The 18785-nt window shown below is 47.2% G+C and overlaps 4 protein-coding genes across 4 annotated transcripts; 2 read left to right on the forward strand and 2 right to left on the reverse strand.

Annotated features, from left to right (window-relative positions):
- Window positions 1–31: 31 nt before the first annotated feature.
- On the forward strand, window positions 32–2915 carry F4822DRAFT_333179 (amino acid permease). Its single transcript, XM_051455688.1, has 4 exons — window positions 32–911; window positions 989–1196; window positions 1270–1479; window positions 1545–2915. The coding sequence occupies exons 1-4, from the start codon at window positions 545–547 to the stop codon at window positions 2599–2601; spliced, it is 1842 nt and encodes a 613-aa protein (XP_051312830.1). The 5' UTR covers window positions 32–544; the 3' UTR covers window positions 2602–2915.
- Window positions 2916–3420: 505 nt separating this feature from the next.
- On the reverse strand, window positions 3421–5448 carry F4822DRAFT_333232 (uncharacterized protein). Its single transcript, XM_051455690.1, has 2 exons — window positions 4975–5448; window positions 3421–4918 (listed from the first exon to the last, which is right to left on the reverse strand). The coding sequence occupies exons 1-2, from the start codon at window positions 5281–5283 to the stop codon at window positions 3557–3559; spliced, it is 1671 nt and encodes a 556-aa protein (XP_051312831.1). The 5' UTR covers window positions 5284–5448; the 3' UTR covers window positions 3421–3556.
- A 1958-nt stretch (window positions 5449–7406) lies between these two features.
- On the forward strand, window positions 7407–12313 carry F4822DRAFT_333240 (Oligoxyloglucan reducing end-specific cellobiohydrolase). The gene is made up of 2 exons (XM_051455691.1): window positions 7407–11478; window positions 11541–12313. The coding sequence occupies exons 1-2, from the start codon at window positions 7565–7567 to the stop codon at window positions 12187–12189; spliced, it is 4563 nt and encodes a 1520-aa protein (XP_051312832.1). The 5' UTR covers window positions 7407–7564; the 3' UTR covers window positions 12190–12313.
- A 2126-nt stretch (window positions 12314–14439) lies between these two features.
- F4822DRAFT_411984 (uncharacterized protein) lies at window positions 14440–18220 on the reverse strand. Its single transcript, XM_051458915.1, has 2 exons — window positions 17285–18220; window positions 14440–16485 (listed from the first exon to the last, which is right to left on the reverse strand). The coding sequence occupies exons 1-2, from the start codon at window positions 17723–17725 to the stop codon at window positions 15046–15048; spliced, it is 1881 nt and encodes a 626-aa protein (XP_051312833.1). The 5' UTR covers window positions 17726–18220; the 3' UTR covers window positions 14440–15045.
- Between the last annotated feature and the right edge of the window lie 565 nt (window positions 18221–18785).

Here is an 18785-nt window from a genome sequence, read left to right on the forward strand (position 1 = left end):
ACGTATCCAATTTTGACTTATCACTTGCATGCATATCCGACCATGCTTAAACCATCAAGGTTTGCTCGTGTCTTTAATGACGTGGATGCTTTATTACTAGAAGATCTGTGTACATATATGTAAGAGGAAAGAGCTGGATCTGATCTACATCGATCATAGCAGGATCTATCTTATTACCTAAAATGACCCATCAGCCCCATGTACGCACGTTATCTCTCTTTCACTAAGCCTTCGACAGGGGTTCTAGCCATTCTGCCATTAGGTAACCAGGGTATGTCCGCAATTAGCTACAGTGGCCGATAAGACGTCCAATCCTCTGTATATCGTATACCCTCAACTTCCTCCATATCTCGCCTTTTCTTTCTATCATCTCGTTTTCGCATCATTAACCTTTATATCCTCCCCAATCGACCGCATGCCTCCGTCAGCCTCGCCGATTATACCTCCTCGAAAACACTCACCTCTATTATCCTGTCTTATTCGATTGTCGACGGGCACGTGCCCCCCGCCACGGCGGCGGACACTCCAATGAACTATCCTCATCATGCCGCCGTCCAATCGCGACATCGAGATGAATATATTTCCCATTAAGGAGGACTCCCTCGCGCACGGGAGCAGCTATACCATGCGGGAACCTCTATACGAAGACACAGTGCCCCCGCGATTCTTCGATCGGCTAGTCGACGGATTCCGACGAGACCCCAGCCAGCGCGTAACGCCCGAAGACCCTCTCGACGAGATCCACGCCGCCGAAGCCGCACAACTCCACCCTATGTTAAGCGGAAGCGCAAGAGGGTCGCAACCACATTACTATGATGTAAGATTGGCGAATTTGCAGACGGCGCAATCGCACCTTGCACGGAAGTTGAAGGGTCGCCATTTGCAGATGATTGCGATAGGTGGATCTATAGGTACTTAAGACCTTTATACCGGCTCGTCCCAATTTTTAAGTACCGAGGACTAGACTGATTGAACGTCAATTGAAAAGGAACTGGATTGTTTGTTTCTTCAGGTCGCGCTCTCGAGGCTGGTGGACCAGCTTCGTTGCTTATCGCATATCTCTTCATCGGTTGCATGTTGTATTGCACCGTCCAAGCCCTCGGCGAACTTGCTGTCTGCTTTCCAGTAGCAGGGTCCTTCTCTGCCTATTCGACACGTTTTCTGGACCCTTCGTGGGGCTTTGCAATGGGTTGGAAGTATGTCTTCTCCTAATTGGCTGCGCTCGTCCCCTATAATAGACTTGAAGATATGACTTACACCACTTACTAGTTACGCATTGCAATGGCTAGTCGCATTACCGCTCGAAATCATCGCTGCATCTATAACCATAACATATTGGAACCCCGATCTTAACAAAGCTATTTTTGTGACCGTGTTCTTATCCGCTGTTGTCGGGATTAATCTATTTGGTGTCAAGGGATATGGTGAGGCCGAATTTATCTTCGCTATCATTAAAGTTGTTGCTGTAATTGGCTTCATGTAAGGCTTCCCTTCGCCAATCTATTTGGATAGAATTCTGTCTTTACTGACCTTCCTACCTCAAGCTTGCTAGGTATTGTCTTGAATATCGGAGGTGTTCCGGGTGGTGGATATATTGGGGGTTTGTATTGGCGGACTCCAGGCGCGTTCCACAACGGCTTCAAAGGTCTTTGCAGTGTCTTTGTCACCTCCGCTTTCGCCTTTGCCGGTACGGAATTAGTCGGACTTGCCGCGGCGGAAACAGCGAACCCTCGAAAATCACTTCCCACGGCTATCAAGCAGGTATTTTGGCGTATAACATTATTCTATATCGTGGCACTGTTTCTTATTGGGTTGCTTGTGCCATACGATGACCCACGCCTACTGATCCCCGGCACATCCGCCGCAGCATCTCCTTTTGTCATCGCAATCGAAAATGCGGGAATCGAAGTGCTCCCCTCGGTCATGAACGTCGTTATCTTGATTGCCGTTCTCTCCGTCGGAAATTCTTCCGTTTTCGGCTCCTCGCGTACCCTTGCCGCGCTCGCGGACCAGAACCAAGCACCGAAAATCCTATCCTACGTCGACCGTCGCGGACGGCCCTTAGTTTCCGTCGTTGTCGCATCCTCGCTAGGGTTTCTAGCATACCTCGCCGAATTAAAAGACCAAAGCGTCGTACTCAACTGGCTCACCGCCATCTCCGGACTTTCATCCATCTTCACCTGGGCCTCCATCTGTCTAGCGCACATCCGCTTCCGCCGCGCGTGGGCCCGTCGCGGTCATAGCGTACGAGAACTAGCGTTCCAGTCGCAATGCGGCGTCTTTGGATCGTACCTCGGCTTGTTTTTCAATATCATGGTGCTCATTGCCCAGTTCTGGGTCGGCGCGTGGCCTGTCGGTTGGCAGGAACAGAGCGCTGCCCAGCTAGCGAATAATTTCTTCCTGCAGTATACCGCGGCGCCTGTCGTGATTCTGTTTTATGTCGCGCATCGGTTGTATACCCGTACTTCGTTTATTAAAACAGCTGATATGGATATCGATACGGGAAGAAGAGATTTCAATCTCCCGATTCTGCTCGCGCAGGAGGCGGAGGAGAGGAGGGGATGGCCGAGGTGGAAGAAGATCTATAAGTTGTTGTGTTGATAAAGGATATGTATCCCTTGTGTTGCTTTTTAGGAATAGGGAGGTCGCCAAAGAGGGAAAAGGGGATTAGCTTACGTCATGACATTAGATGGGTGTTTAGGTGTTTTTGCTTTTTGGTGAGAGAGAAAGAAGGGATAAACTGTACGATAGTTAGATACTTGTTAGGTATGGGAGCGAGGCGTTTGGTTACAATGTTCATATATGTAGAATCTAGATAGATTCTATCTTGCGTTTAATTTTATTAATTTAGTTAATATCTCGCAAAGTATCAAATATGTTCGTTGTTAATTGAAACATTTTTAGGATTTTATTAAGTGATAATGATTTTATGATAGGTAGACTGGTGATGCGTTGTGATACTCGGCCTTAATACTACTATTATTAACCTGTCGAGTCTATAATCAAACTAAGTCACGATGCAAGAATCACATATTCCTGTTGATTCATTTTTTGTTATTTATGTGCCATTACAGGAGAAAGTAGATAAAATAAGTTATGTGCGGGCTGACAGAATGTACATAGCGAAGTAGACGATTGTACAGCCAGGAATCGAAGAATAGCAATGACAACAGAAGTAGGCTCATAAACCCATCCCGACAGGCCTAACCGTCGTAGCGTACAGTCGCCAAATTGATACAATAACTCTCCAACATCAAATGCTATCGTCAAACTAGGCACAGCCATTCTATACCTATGAAAAACTGATACTCAAACAGGGTTCGGAGGTTGATCGTCCTCTGTTCCGAGCATGATATTCCTGTTGCTCTCCTCCATGTCTACAGGCGTAGGTACAAAATAAAACAAAAATTGTCTCGTCTTCCTGGCATTCTTCTCATTAATTCATAAGCGACATCTAGGCATTTCCGTTCGTAGTAAAAATAAATGTTCGCGTCAATTGCCGTTCGCACTTGAGGGTACGAACGTTTTCTTAGCGTTTATGATTACGCCGGGTCGCCTAAAATTCCCAATCAAAGTCTGATCTTGCGGTCGCGGGCTTGGGTTTCCTGGTTCCTGGCCTTTGAACAGGTTGAACTGGGTGGTCCTCGTCTACGTCGTCGCCGAATAGCCAGTTACGGTTGGAGCCCTTACCACCGCCCATTCCATCGCCGCCGATGTGGATTCCTCGGTCTCCATCGGCTCTAGAACGGCCTGGCACCACAACGGGTTTGTTCTCCTTTTGCACAGGAGATTGTTCGTAGTTCGTCCAGTTGGCGTCCATCATCTTGACAACCTTCTTCGTATCTTCCCCTACCACAGGCTTAGGTTGCACCTTCGCTCCGGGTGAATCGTCGACCATTTTCCAATGAGCCTCGAAATCTCGGCCACGGTCCTTGAGGTTTGTGATAGCTCCTAGGGGCTTAGGCTCGCCGGCAGGAGCCGATCCGTTTCCTTCCTCGCTGTACAAGTTGTTCTTGTATAAGCCGAGCTCTGTGTTTTGAGTGGCACCACGAGGTCGCGAAGCACGGGGTTCACCACTGGGGATGCCATCGTCAACGAATTCGAAGTGGGTCTCGGCGTCGCGACGAGGCTTGCCGGGTGCGGCCTTGCGCACGGGACTGTCCTGGACTTCGTCGTCCTCAGTTCCCCAGTGGCGCACATTTTGCTGTTGCAAAAACTTGGATGGCTTGGCTTTGTGTGGAGTTGTGAAGTCATCGAAAGACCATTGGCTAGTATGCTTAGTCTTTTTGGGAGCAGGATCACTTGGTTGAGGTAGGTTCTCAGGCTCGTCAGAACCGTCACCAAAATCGAAGTGATTGTACTTCTTGGGGTTGGGGCGATAGTGACGATTGGGGGATGCGGTGGCCTCCGGCGAGTTAGGCTCGTCCAAGCCCTCTTCTTCCCCAAATAGACGGCTAGGTTGAAACTTCTTGTCGGCGCCGGCTTTGGGAGCAACCGCCTTACTCGGCGACTCGGATCGTTCGCGACCAGGAGCTTCAACCGGTTCATCACCCAGAATCTCGGTGAAATCGCGCTGTCGCGGTCGGGCTCCACCCCTAGGGGAGATGACGGAGGCTATACTCTCGTCAATTTCTTCGCGCGGAGCGAATAAGGACAGAGAAGCATGAGGATCGCGCAGGACGTTGGTCGAATTGCCACGAGAGCGAACAGCAAGACTATAAGAATCTTGGTCCGGGTTGGCATCGTTGGATGTCTTTACGCACGCCTGGATCAATTTAATCTGGTCTTTAGTGTCACGAATAGGCCAATTGCGACCTAACTTGCCGATGACACCAAGCTGCTTGAGCAAAGAGCCTTGGTCCCAGGTCTGGCGAATCTGTTGGATCTTGCCACTGTTGTCAAAGGTGACAATGTGTGTCTGAGTCGCAAATTAGTTAACCAGCAGATATAAGCATATCAAACACTGGAACCTACAATTGGAAAATAGACAGTGTTGTCTGCTACAAAGTTGTCGTCTAGACCAGGTAGGTAAGGCCCACCGTTGATAGCGAACTCAACTTCCGTGTTAATCTCGGCGACAACAGCATTCTGATTTTCGACAACGAAAAGCAAGTCTTCCTTTTTCTTCTTGAGTTGTTTGGCCGCAGTGTTGAAGTGTTTCAAAATTTCGGCGGGACCCTTAAAGCTAGTTGTGGTTGTGATATAATGGAGGGCAGCCTCGTCAGCTAGTTGGGATGCATCTGGCGCAGCAAGAAACTGCTTGTATAAAGCCGCCAGCGCCATGGTAAGGTAGATCCGTTCGGCTTAGGCGACGCGTAAAGTAATTGGTATGCGACTCTGGATGTGTGTGCGCTATGCGTGTTTTATATCAAACGTTTAAACAGGTAAGGTAAGGTAAGCAACCATCGATAGAAGAGGCGACTATACCGTAAGCAGGCGAGAAGGTAGATGGAAAGCGAAGAGGGATGAGAGACAAAGGATGGATGTGTTAGAAAAGGGGAATAAAAAAAAAGGTTAGAAAAAGGTGTCGCGTTACTGGACAGGACGAAAAACCGGGATGAAATAGATACAAATGTGGTTGCGGCAGGAACTTAGGAGGAGTAAATAACCTATTTAGGTACTAGCCTTCCTTGTACAACCCCGAGATGTTGTATGTTTGTATGTACGTTGAGGTACGTAAGGTACGTGAGGTAAGAAGTAATTAAAAGGGAAGGAACCTGAGACACACTTATCACTTTCCTTCTGTTTACAACCACGAACCCTGTCTAGTCGATCTAGCCGTTCTAGCCTGGCAGCCCAGGTGTTCCGTCCCGTCCCCTGGAAGTGCGAACCTAAAGTTTACTATTATTATTCCAATCTCTCGATTTGTTCATTAGTATATTACCTCGAGCCTTGTAATAGTATACACCTGTATAGATGGACGGATGCATAATTCCAATTGTCTTAGCCTAAATATCTATGTTACAGATATCATAGATGTTTATATGAGTGTTTATAACATATAGACTGATTAGTTGCTAACAAACACGTTGATACACGGAACTGGGTACCTCTTCAACTAGAACATTGTTGTATAAGAAATGACACTTACACTAACAAGTCGCCGGCTGTCGTATTGTTGTTACCAATTTATGCCCGGAGATTTAATGGGTGGGGCGAGGGGTTCAGGAGTTCCAAAACAAAGCCCCCACGGTGGCTTTCTATAAAGCTGATGATAGGCTGTGCTATACCTACCTACATTTGAGGTTACTTTAAGAGGGTCTATACATGTACTTGTCATTGTTCTAGAAAGATCAGGATAAGAATGAAATATAAAAGACCATCAAGTAAATAGCATATCATTTTCCTAAATCAAAATGTAACTGGAACAATACCAAAGCAGAAGTACCCCATACCTCGGGAAAATAGTGGCGTACCTAAACTGGATCGATACGCATAGTACATATGCAGCATAGAAAAGACGCCTTGACCTTTTAGGAAAGGTGTGTTTCAAGTATTGCAGGGATTTGGCTCGTTTCAGACGAAATAGAGGGTCGAGGCTAAACATGCTGACACGATCGTTTTAAGAGCCAACTCAAAATATAGTTCAGCTATTATATAAACGACGTTGAATGTTCTTTACTACATGTATTAATAGTAGATTATCTGGACTTTGAGACATCTAGATCTTATGCAAAGATGCAGGCACTGTTACGAATAACGCTTATTAATCAGCTTTATTTGTTATATGTACAACCCATATGGACTTTCATCAACCTCATCACTAACTTTCCCTATGAGAAAATAAGGAGTGCATTTGCAATGAAATATGAAGAATTCCTAGCGTTCTGGCGTTCCGGCTCGACTAGGGGTGGGTAAATTTGACGTCAATTATACTTATTAGGCATTATTTCTCGCTGCGCATTCACCAATGTCTACTTTATGTCTCCAATTAAATTTCTACGTCAACGATTATGCAAATCATTCATGTATAAATACGTGAGTAAGTAACTAGGTATTCATGTACCTGCCCGATTGGAAAAGCCACAAAGGCAACATTGGACTTGTGGCAAAACACAGGAGCTGAGCCCCTAATAGCGCGTATGTACCTAAGTATCTATATTATGTAATTACTCGATTGGTAAGTACGAGCGGCTACGTAGGCGGATACTTGTACCAATGTTAGAGCTTTTGCTTCTAATCCTTGAAAGTCCGCGCGGCGCATTTGGGAAAGCTGAGACTTTGACCAAGTACATACTAACAGATTAACAACTTGAACTGTTGATGACACTTAACGCTGTGATCGATATTCGACGTCAAGCCATTTTCAACCCATCATCTCTTTCCTTTTTACTCTTTCTACTAGAATTCCTGGAGAAATAAACGGTCAAATCATCTTTTTTTTATTGTACCATTATCACACTAATACGTAGCTCTTCTGCCTGTTTTCAACACTGTGCTAGTCCAAATCCCTTCATCCGCTGCCCTTCCACGAGCCATCTAACCATATCCATTTCTAATCCACTCGCCGTGGAACCGAACTCTCTGTCATGACCTCCACGTTATCATAAAAAACCACGTAACCATGAGGGCCAGGGGAGCTTCGGGGCCTGCGGCTTCGCTGTGGTCGGTTTTCCTCATTCTATCGACCCTTTTATGGACAGCATCGATTGTCCACGCGAAAAACGGCCCGACCATCGTCGCCAGAGAATTCGAAAACCCACCTATTCCGAGAAGCCTGAACTATTTCAAGCGCTCCAACGTTGTCCTATTTCAAGAAGCTTTGGTTGGCACTGTTTGGCGATCGACCGATGGAGGCGCAAATTGGTCCAAGGCGGATGGCATCGAGCACGACAAAGCCGCCGCCATAGTTATGCACGAGTACGATCCGGATCGCGCCTATATTCTTACCCATGGCAACGTCCACTGGAAGACAGATGATAAAGGAGAAACATGGAAAACCTTCTTTACCGACGCGTACACGAGCAATTTCATCGGTACAATTGGTCACTGGATGAGCTTCCACGCTGGCGACAAGGACAAGATTATGTTTACCGGCATGGACTGTCCTTTGGCAGACCTCTGCGAAGAGGTTGTCATGTATACCACCGATAATTTCGAGTCCGATGCCAAATTCTTACGCGGACGTACTCAGGGCTGTTGGTGGGCTAAGTCATCGCCACTCTTTTCTTCGGGCCAGGAAGACCTCGACGCGCAGAGAATATTGTGTATCGTTAGGGGAGGTATTTTTTCTCCGCAGGAGGACAACCGTCTTTTGATTTCCGACAATTTTTTCAGCGCCGAGGCTGCGGACGGTGTTATTCAGGAATTCGAGCCGAATTTGATCGGAGATAGCTCTGTCCGAGGTATCGTGAGCATAGTTGAAGTCAAGAAGTTTCTCCTAGTAGCTGTTAGCTCACTCAATACGGCTGAGATGGCCCTATTCGTAAGCGGCGATACGCTAAAGTGGCACCGTGCTGTCTTCCCCCACGACCACCCTCTCCTCGAAGCCTCGTACACAGTATTAGAGAGTACCAATTATAGCATTCAGATCGACGTCAGGTCGAGCAGGCGGTTGTCCAATTCCATGGGCACACTGCTGACTAGCAATTCAAACGGTACCTACTTTACCAGGAATGCCGAGCATACAAATCGCAATATGGGTTCTTTTGTCGACTTCGAAAAAGTCTCTAACATCCAGGGTATTTTTTTACTAAACCAGGTCGATAACTGGAAAGAAGTACAGGACGGGGAAGAAGACAAGAAGATCAAGACTAAGATCACTTTCGACGATGGTAGAACTTTTGAGTCCGTCAAGACAGGAGACGAGGAAGTTCATTTACACTCTGTCACTGAGATCAACAACGTCGGCCCCGTCTTTTCGAGCCCAGCGCCAGGCCTCATCATGGGCAATGGTAACCATGGTGGCCATCTTAAAGGCTACTGGGACTCGCGCCTCTATATTTCAGATGACGCCGGAAGAACGTGGATTGAAGGTCCTAAAGGACCACATAAATACGAGTTTGGAGACGAAGGGTCTATTCTCCTCGCTATCAGGGATAGCAAAGAGGATGACGTAAAAGAGATTAGATATTCTTTGGACCATGGGAAGAACTGGGAGACAACAGAATTGCCGGATGGTTTAAGTATCCATCCCTATACGCTACAAACGACCCCAGACTCGACTAGCCTAAAATTTCTTCTGACTGCTCGAAAGGGGCCAAGGACGTCACCAACTGGATCCTATATGATCTCGATCAATTTCGAGGGCCTACACGAGGATACCTGCAAGGAAAGCCAGATGGAAGACTGGTATGCTAAGCTAGATGACGAGGGTAATCCAGGTTGTGTGATGGGCCACAAGCAAAAATTCCACAGGCGGCAGAAGGACGCCGAGTGCTTCGTTAAGCATGAGTTTGAGATCATTACCCCTGATTTTACTCCGTGTGAGTGTACCGATGTTGATTTTGAGTGTGATTTTAATTTTGTGCGCGACGGGGACGAATGCAAGTTGGCTGCATCTCTTGTGCCCCCCGAGGGCGCTTGCACGGCAGACGACCCAGATGAGAAATTCATGGGTTCTTCCGGTTGGCGTCTCATCCCTGGAAACGAGTGCGAGCGTAGTGGGGGTGAACAGAAAGATAAACAGAAGGAGTGGAAGTGCTCCGATGCCAAGAGCCCGTCAAACAAGCCTGGGAGTAATGAGATCGAGCATATCCAATGGCCATTCGATGGTGATTATAATTTATTCGATAAACACTACTTCGAGCGTGGTGAACTGGATGAGTTTGACGAGACAATCATCGCTAGACCATACAAGGCCACCACTGGACTGGCGGGCGATATTTACGTCACACATGATCACGGCAAGAACTGGACGAAGGCCAAGCTCCCCGGAAAAGAAGGAATTCATAATATCTTGACTCATCCTTATGTCAAGGATAGAGCCTTCTTCTTGACAAAGAAAAACAAAGTCTTCTATACAGTCGACCGCGGTCGACATTTCGACTACTTTGAAACGCGAGACCCGCCAGATCCCTCCACGAATGAACCACTGAAATTTCACCCCAATCGGCCAGATTGGCTTATATGGCATGGGCAGAAATGTCATGATAGCGGCTGCCACATCGAAGCCTCCCTTTCCAAGGATCGCGGCGATAACTGGGAAACGATCAAGCGATTTGTCAAGAGATGCGACTTCACGGGCTCAACGGCGTACCAGTTCCGTAATCTAACACAGATCGTTTGCCTCGGAAAGAAGCGTGAAGACAACGAAGTAGATAATCCCTTTGAGCTTTCCTATAGTGATGATTTTCCGAGGTACCAAATGAGCGCAGCTGTTCAGAACGTCACCGAATTTGCGAAAATGGCCGAGTTCATTGTTGTCGCAACAGAAAATAAAACAGACGAAGGGACCTATCTCAACGCCCTCGCTAGTCTAAACGGACGGGACTATGCGCCAGCCCATTTCCCATACAACGTGGAGATCCCCCATACGGATGACTACACCGTACTAGATAGCTCAACACATGCTATCAATCTGTTCGTGGTGACTGAATCCGAGGAAAACCACCGCTACGGATCAATCCTTAAGAGCAATTCAAATGGAACATCTTACGTCCTAAGCATTGCCGGTGTCAACTGTGACAATGAATACTTTGTTGACTTCGAGAAGATGCTTGGCTTGCAAGGTGTTGTGCTGGTTAACACCGTTGAGAATAGGGGCAGCGAATCGGAGCGGAAGAGACTCCAGACGAAAATCAGCCACAACGATGGATCGCAGTGGGCATTCTTGCCCCCTCCAGAACGGGATCTCGACGGCAATGAATTCAGCTGTTATAGCAAGACGGGCGACGAGTCATGTGCCCTGCATCTTCATGGCTATACTGAACGAGTAGATCATAGGAAGACGTATTCGTCCGAGTCGGCAATCGGCATCATGTTTGGTCTCGGCAACGTCGGCCCCATTCTCGGCGATCCCAAAGATGCTGACACGTTCATGACGGCCGACGCTGGATTGACCTGGAAGATGGTGAAGAAGGGAGGTTGGACATGGTCTATCGGCGACCAAGGATCCATCCTTGTCCTCGCACAGAGGAACACGCGGTCCAAGGCCATATCCTACTCGCTTGATCGCGGTGATACCTGGGAAGACTACACTTTCTCAGAAGGTGAAATGGTCATTACCGATATCACAACTCTACGATCTGGTTCGTCCAGTAATTTCATCCTATGGGGCAAGCAAGGGGACAAGCTTTTCACTGTCAACCTCGACTTCTCGGGTCTAGCGTCCGAGCCATGTAAGGATGACGAGGACCGGGAAAAATCCGACTACGAATTATGGTCACCCGAACATCCTTTGCAGGAAAACCACTGTCTATTTGGCCATAAGAACTATTATCTACGCAAAAAGAAGGACAGAAAATGCTATAATACTCGCAAGCTTGAACCTTTGTACGGCACCGAAAACTGCGAGTGTACCCGACAGGACTTCGAATGGTGAGTATAGAAATGAGAGCATTGCCTACAAACTACGTGTCAGTAGCTAACTATGTCACTAGTGATTATAACTACGAACTGGATAATCACGGATATTGCACATTAGTCGAGGGTCTTGAACCCCTTGACCCTGAGCGTGTATGTAAGGAGAACCCCGACGAATTTGAATACTACGAACCCAGCGGCTTCCGCCGAATTCCCTTGACGACTTGTAAAGGAGGTTTCGAGCCCGACAAGGCACTCACGCCCCATGCCTGCCCTGGCCATGAGGAAGAGTTCGAAAAAGCACGTGGTATTTCAGGCATTGGTCTCTTCATTGCTATTGTTGTTCCCATGGGTTTTGCTGCAGCGGCTGGCTGGTGGGTTTACCGCAACTGGCAAAGCAAGTTTGGACAGATTCGACTCGGCGAACAAGGCGGTCTTGATAGCGAATCGCCGTTGGTTAAGTACCCCGTGGTTGCTGTTTCGGCAGTGGTTGCGGTTGTTGGTGCCTTGCCTCTTGTCGTAGGCGGCTTATGGCGTGCCGCCAGCTCTGTGATAGATAAAATCAGGGGTAGGGGAGACAGCGGCGGTCGGTATAGCTGGCTACGCGGGGGCAGCCAGCGAAGATTCACGACAAGGGATAGTTTCGCCCGCGGACGAGGTGACTACGCCATCGTGGATGAAGATGAAGGGGAGCTTCTCGGTGATGATAGTGACGACGAAGTTTGAGCAATGAGATACTACTTCCGTTGTTGCCTCGGGTTGGTGGTGGGGAAAAGCAAATGTATTAGCAACTCAGGAGGCGTACCGGCAGGGTTTAGGAAATTCATGGCAATTTAGGGGGTGGAGTGGTATAGGTGTAAGAGCCGTAGCCATCATCATGGACGGTGGCGGGGGCCATCTACAACTAACCAGTGTAACAAGTACGATGGTAAAGACAAGTTCTTGGGTTTCCTTTTTTGTGATTAGCATCGCTATTAGAGTCTAGGAGTAATAGGGGTGGTTTGCTTGCTTACTGTACGTAAGCTTGTATACTGACAGTGGAATTTGTGTATCAGCTTTTTTCCCTTATCTAATTTACTACCTACCGTATAAGCTAGATGGTCGTGTAGTTGCGCATCGGATCGGAGGCATTGTTCCAGTTGGATGGATAGAATAGTGTAGACGAATAGAATCCTCTCATGCCCTACTTTCCTTATGGTATACAATGCGCAATAACTGAGAAGTGTATCTATGTCCACGTGGATTTCTCCTATTTTTCGCATGCGTGGATTCGTCGCTTAAGTACGGCGCAAAATGCCGGATAGTGGGCAATTTGTACATTCAGGCTACAATATCTTACAAGTTACTTGGTTCTGCAACAGCTTCACACTTCTTACGGGTGAGTTTTCTATTTATATTAGACGAAAGTTCACTCCTGGACCTTGCATGGTTATTGATAATTACTGTCGAATATCCACGTGGTATATATGACTCTTTAAGATGCGAAAGGCTGTCGGCCGACGCGTCCGATACTCCTGGATGGATGGATATGGATATGTACCTATAGATGAAAGAAATGCAGGAACAACAAAATATGGTCATCAATCCGATCTAGTCAGCCACATACCTTGTCTTCTTTCCTCTTCCAACTCTATACTACGTATGTATATATCTCAACCCCCTAGAAGAGGGACAGAGGGAATTCTCCATGGGCTACCTAGGCTGCTAGGTATGTATGAGTTGTAGATGCATGCAACGTGCTCGGGATACAACGTCGAGATGTTAAAAGGGAAACCCCCTTGCGCATGGTGTTCGTTTTCTATTGGATTCTTTTGTCGATTCTTTTCCGTTCTTATTATTATGCTCATTTTCCCAATTTTATGCTCGTGATTTATGAAAATTACCTACCCTTATCAGATCCCGTCAGCCCGTTTCCGTCTCCGTTGTCGCCTTTTTTATTATTGCACTAGGTATGTAAGTAATAAGTCATTTATGTAAATCATTCTCTCCCCAGTATCGTCATCAAATCCGGCCCGGCTTTCTCGTCCGACAAAAAAATAATAAAAACAAGTTTTATTATACATTATGCTACTTTCCTTACATACATGCCCAGATACCTTGGTGCATGTCTGGATAGAGAGACGGCATTCTCCATGTCCCGTAAGCCATAAACAACGAACACGGGCTCAAGTACCTAATCTGTCGACTCTGTCCTACCAACCAACTTTATGCTTATGCCTATGATTCATGCTCGTATCTATCGTAGGTACATACGTATTAAATCTGGCGGTCTGACCTTGCAAGCATCGCACAGACTACTTGCCCATAAGCTGGAAGCGTCTGGTCTAAGTATGTACGTAGGGTATGTATAATGTACGTCGAGCGGCGCCACTAGGGAGTGAAGGGGGGAAAAACAAGAAATCGGATGGCGCCCCCCCCCAAAATTCAGTGCCAATCCCCTAAAGCTAAAAGATTAGGTACTAATATAGGTACCTCGGTATAAATGTAAAGGTGGGAAAAGACACTAAAAAGGATCCATCACAAAGGCGCTACGCCCGTACCTGCAGGTCTCGAATCTCTTGGCTTTGCCCTGCTGGGCGAACTGACACTATATATGATGTGCAAAGAAAAGAAAGAAAGGGGAAAAAAAAAAATTAGTTTCTAACTAAGGTAATCTAAGGTATAGCACTATATAGAAAGCGACGCTAGCAATGCCCTAAAAAAGAAGCCAGCGCTACCTTCGCAAGTAAGGGCCCTTTAAAGGATTCGAGCCCCATGTCCACCCCGGCGTTCCAACTATTTCGTCTTGGGAAGAAAATCTACAAAGTACGCTGCTAATTATGTGAGAGAGCTGGTAGGCTCACCGCTCAGGCCCCCTGGATCTACGTGTCCCGCATAAATCCCAAGTCTAAGTAATCCTAATGCCCCGCCTGCTGTGCGCATCACATAGCGCGCGCTATCTCTACTATTTCACGTCTCGGCGGGAAGAATGAATAATTAAATTCGATAATCAGAAGACTTCGGGGAATATAATCTACAGGGTCCCCTGGCTTTAGTATAATATATTCAACATTTAGGCTAATGGTTGCGGTGACCAAGATTTCTTAAGGCTAGTAAGAAAGTAGTGTAGCAAAAGTAAAAGGACATAATAATAAGGGATATTTTTTTTTTCACCACTGCTCTTCCCCAGCACATGTCTCGATGTCTCATAGCTGGCCTGCAAACACAATGGCCTTGCAACAGTAAATAACATTTTGGATACCTCGCCAGTTGCTGATATACCAACTCCTTATAACTCCAGGCAATGATGATTGGTTCCAATTACATAAACGCCAACTTAGAGATGTTTATCACAATCCGACGTCATTCGTTTCGTCCACTCTCTGAAGGCACAAGGGTCGTTATTTCGAAGTAAATAATAAAGGGTATTGAGAACCCCTGAGATAATAAGGACAGAGTAGAAGAGACGGAAAATAGCAGACTCCGTAATCAGAAGGCTATGTTGCTAAGATGCATTTCAAGGACCAGGCTGATAATGCGAAGGATTATAGTCGAATATTCCGCCGAGCTAACCTCGCTATAGCTGGCCCGTGTCCGTATCATTTAATTTCGCCGTACTCGATTCCAGAGGCGCTTCATGACATTATTGTCTGCTGAGGCCGGGGAACCAAGCTCCTGATCGATTTCTGCAAAGATCTTATCCATGCTCTCTTTAGGAGCGTCTCTGGCGTAAGAAGAAGGCGTACGCATGTCATCTCGTAGTGCTAGAATCTGGGATGGTTTGCTCGAATGGCGTGAATTTTTCTGCCATCCATACATTTGGTCCTCGCATGCCCTCAAATCAGGCCTGGTAAGCGTCATGCGCAGCGTCATCTCACGAGAAGCGGCAGGTACTTGTGCATAACCTTCCGGGAGCCTGGACGGGTAATCATTGGTGCTAGAGCGTTGCAGAGGTTTTACTGCATGTTTGTCTGGCGTGTTTGGGGTCTTAGGTGATTCAGGATCCGGGAGTGACGCATCTTCGCTGTAGGTAGAAGACCGATCATCCGAGAGGAACGTCTTAAACTTCTCCGAATCCGGAGAAAACATAAAGCGCGAGTAGCCCTGCGCATTAGATAAATCCCTGCCTGTGCTTGCTGACGGAGGATCATTTGAGGGGAAGCCAAATTCGATTGCTTCATCAAATTTTTGCGGTGAAGCAAGGTAGACCCGCAATTTCAGCCGCGCCTCGGGGTCTTGATAGTGAGCCGCCCCTGGGTCAATCGAAGAGATTGATTCGTGTGCACCGTGCTTTGGGGTAATAAGAGATAAGGCTCTGGATTTTCGTCGTACCGGCTGCGGGTAAGCAAACTGGCTCGGCGATGCTGAATGAGCGGTAGGGGGCGCGGCGTCTTTTGTCCCAGGCCGACTCGAAGAGATCGACGGACGACCAAACGGGATCTTGGAGAAGGATAGATGTCGCCGGAATGAAGGGGGTCTCGGATCCTGGGGAGGCACAGAAACTGATTCCTTTAAATTTACATGGTAATCGTCGAGAGCAAGACGAAGATCCAGGTCGTCATCTTCGTCTAACCATCGGAAGCTATCGTAAAGCGCATCGGGGGCGCCGGCGGAAGCATTATCACTGGATATTGACTCCATGCTGGCTCGCGGTGACGAAGATAGAGTCGGCGGATAGTGAGGAGGAGGGGAAGGACGTCTGGTCGCGAACCGGCCCGCCTTCAAGAAAGCCTCATCGGCAGCATCCAAGATAACGCTCTGTCTCAAGTGTTTAGCAATTATGAGCTGTTCCTCCCTAGTAAGATGTTTTTCTCTAATCTTAGCGGGAAGTCTAGCGAGGAACGCAGAGTCGACCGAGGCTGCGTGATGGCGACCCGAGGGAGCAGTAGTTGGACGATCCAGCGTCTTGCCGGGAGCGGCGGCGCTGAGAGACGCTCCACGAAGTTTACTATGGTGTCGACGGGCGTCCCTGTTGGCGTCGCTCGGGGTGTCGAGGATGCCAGAAGTTTGGGCAAGACGCAAACGTTCCAGGGTGGAGAAGTACTGTAGAAGAGAGGGGGCAAAAGAATTTAGTAAAGACACTGGCGGAAATCTGTGATATGTATGTAATGGAACGGGGGTCAAGTGTGCTCTGATGCAGGAACGGGCATAGTAAAGACACCCATGCATGCATGAAGATGCAGGCCTGCACTCGCAATGGCCCAAAGCGTTGCAATGTACAGCGCGATAGATATTACCCAGCTTGGTTTATACCCATCTAGGGCAGGCCCGGGGGGTAGGTGGACTAGTCAGACAGGCAGGATAGGTCGGGTTGGTTGGCTGCTTAGCTACTTGTCGCTCGCTGGCCGCCGCCGCTAAGCTAGCAGCCTATAAGCGAACGTGCTAGGCAAGTTCATTGGCAAACCCCCCCCCCCCTTTTCGTACCCTCCGTACCCTCTGTATCCCCTTCCTATTGTCTGTACGAGAGTTTTAATTGGTAGAGAAGCTTACCACCACACAGCTATGGCGGCGCGTCTCTGCAACCATAAAACTCTTTTTTTGTAGACTGCCCAATCCGAAGAAGAAAGAGTTGAGCCGGTGGGAAATAAGAATTAAGAAAAAAAAACATAATAATTAATACCCCACACACAGAGAACGCCAAATAAGACGTTCCAGTTCGTGAGACAGTAACAGAGACAGCGTGTCGTCCAGAATAATGTTGTGCAATAAAAAATAAAGGGACAAAAAATGCCAACAATATAACTTTGGGGAATACATGTATGAAATTGTAAATGTAAACCAATAATGATTATGTAAAAGGGGAAAAATCGATATGTAAAATAAAATGATTGGAATGGCTTACCTTCCGTCGGATAGCTACGGGAAGAGCCTCAAATTCCTCAATATCTTTTCGTGTCAGATGCGGGTGTGGCGGTAGTGGCGCGACCTCGGCGTTGCTTTGATCCTTTTCGTTCTTCGTCCTACACCTCTTTATGGTGTTATTATTATTGCTATTGTTTGCTGTCGTTCCCGTCTTCCGGGTATTAGATAGTGGCAACCATTGTAGAAGAGAACCGCGCGAATGATTCTGGCTGGAGTGACATTGGTGCGGTTCGTGCGGCCTTCGAGGTCGCGCGGATTCGTGCTGCTGTCGGGCCTGAGCGAGTAGGCTGTTGTGGTAATCTATCCTGCTACCGAAGTCAACGGTAGCTCGGAGGTCTGAATGGTTCCCGTCGCTCGCGAGTCTGGTACTAGTGCTGTGTCGCATTGTTGGCGTACAATAATCACAGATTGATTGGTTCATTCATGAATGACAGTAAGCATTCTTAGGTGAGAAAAAAAGAAAAAGAAAGAGGATTAGATTTGGAAAGGCATGATTGGTATTAAGAACAAGTATTGCAGCTATTGATGGAAGCAGCAACGGCAGCAGCAATAATAACAATGATAAAATGACAAGTTCCAAGTGCTAGGAACTAATAGAGGATAAAAAGGGGAGAATCTTGGAGTGACGCAGAAAAAATGTATGTATGTATTAGAATTGGTGATGAAATGAAACCGCGTTGGTGTTCTGTGCGCATTACCCGGAGAACGAAGAAGGAAAGACCTTAGGTAGGCATGAGTTGAAGCTCACCCCCGGAAAAGTCTGTAGCTACCCGACGGGTACGTGTAAGTGGTACCAGTTAGAGGTTGCACTAGGTTGTACTAGGTAGTACCTGACAGAACGGTTCCTAAGAGCTGGGAATTTCAGGATCCTGACCTCTTAACATTGAACCTTTATTTGCCGTTAGTTGATAAACTATAAAACTATTAGCGAGACGGGACGAAAAGCTAGGCCGGGCTAGGCTAAGCCAGGAACGACATTACCCGATTGAGAAAATCAACTGGGGAAGTCAAAGTCCGTGGGGCTCCACACACCTACTCAAAAACGTGGCTACCAAACTTCGTATGTACTGTTAGAGATACTTGGCAGAGTTACTACTATCTTGAATTCGTGACTACATATGTAGATGAAGTTGCCGTAATTATCATATAGATACATATGTATGCATGGGAGTCAATTTGATTGAATGGCACATTTAGAGCAATATTTAAGCAATACTTATTATATACGTATATGTTAGGTCGCGACATGTATACACGCATGTACAAACTACATAGGTACCTAGGTAAGGAGGTAGTGTGACCGGAATCTTCAATGTTCAGCGTATACATACCTATGTACCTAGGTATGCAGGCCTAGGTCCGTGCCCAAAGCCGCTGCCCGAGGTCCCCTTCTTCCACTTTCTGTTTCCACTTTCCAGCTTCTATCTTGGATGTAATGTACTTGGATACAATTTCAAGCCGCTGACACCTACAACATACGA

This window comes from Hypoxylon trugodes (genome assembly GCF_022578975.1).
Source record: "Hypoxylon trugodes strain CBS 135444 unplaced genomic scaffold F4822scaffold_7, whole genome shotgun sequence".
Classification (NCBI taxonomy): Eukaryota; Fungi; Ascomycota; class Sordariomycetes; order Xylariales; family Hypoxylaceae; genus Hypoxylon; species Hypoxylon trugodes.

Excerpts from the sequence above, each read along its gene's own strand:
- F4822DRAFT_411984 (XM_051458915.1), bottom strand. The coding sequence starts at position 17,725 with ATGAACCAATCAATCTGTGATTATTGTACGCCAACAATGCGACACAGC. Across the intron at positions 16,486-17,284 it reads CCGTAGCTATCCGACGGAAG|TACTTCTCCACCCTGGAACG; the intron begins GTAAGCCATTCC and ends TCTCTTCTACAG.
- F4822DRAFT_333240 (XM_051455691.1), top strand. The coding sequence starts at position 7,565 with ATGAGGGCCAGGGGAGCTTCGGGGCCTGCGGCTTCGCTGTGGTCGGTT. Across the intron at positions 11,479-11,540 it reads ACCCGACAGGACTTCGAATG|TGATTATAACTACGAACTGG; the intron begins GTGAGTATAGAA and ends CTATGTCACTAG.
- F4822DRAFT_333179 (XM_051455688.1), top strand. The coding sequence starts at position 545 with ATGCCGCCGTCCAATCGCGACATCGAGATGAATATATTTCCCATTAAG. Across the intron at positions 1,197-1,269 it reads GGCTTTGCAATGGGTTGGAA|TTACGCATTGCAATGGCTAG; the intron begins GTATGTCTTCTC and ends ACCACTTACTAG. Across the intron at positions 1,480-1,544 it reads GTTGCTGTAATTGGCTTCAT|CTTGCTAGGTATTGTCTTGA; the intron begins GTAAGGCTTCCC and ends TCCTACCTCAAG.
- F4822DRAFT_333232 (XM_051455690.1), bottom strand. The coding sequence starts at position 5,283 with ATGGCGCTGGCGGCTTTATACAAGCAGTTTCTTGCTGCGCCAGATGCA. Across the intron at positions 4,919-4,974 it reads ACACTGTCTATTTTCCAATT|ACACACATTGTCACCTTTGA; the intron begins GTAGGTTCCAGT and ends TTTGCGACTCAG.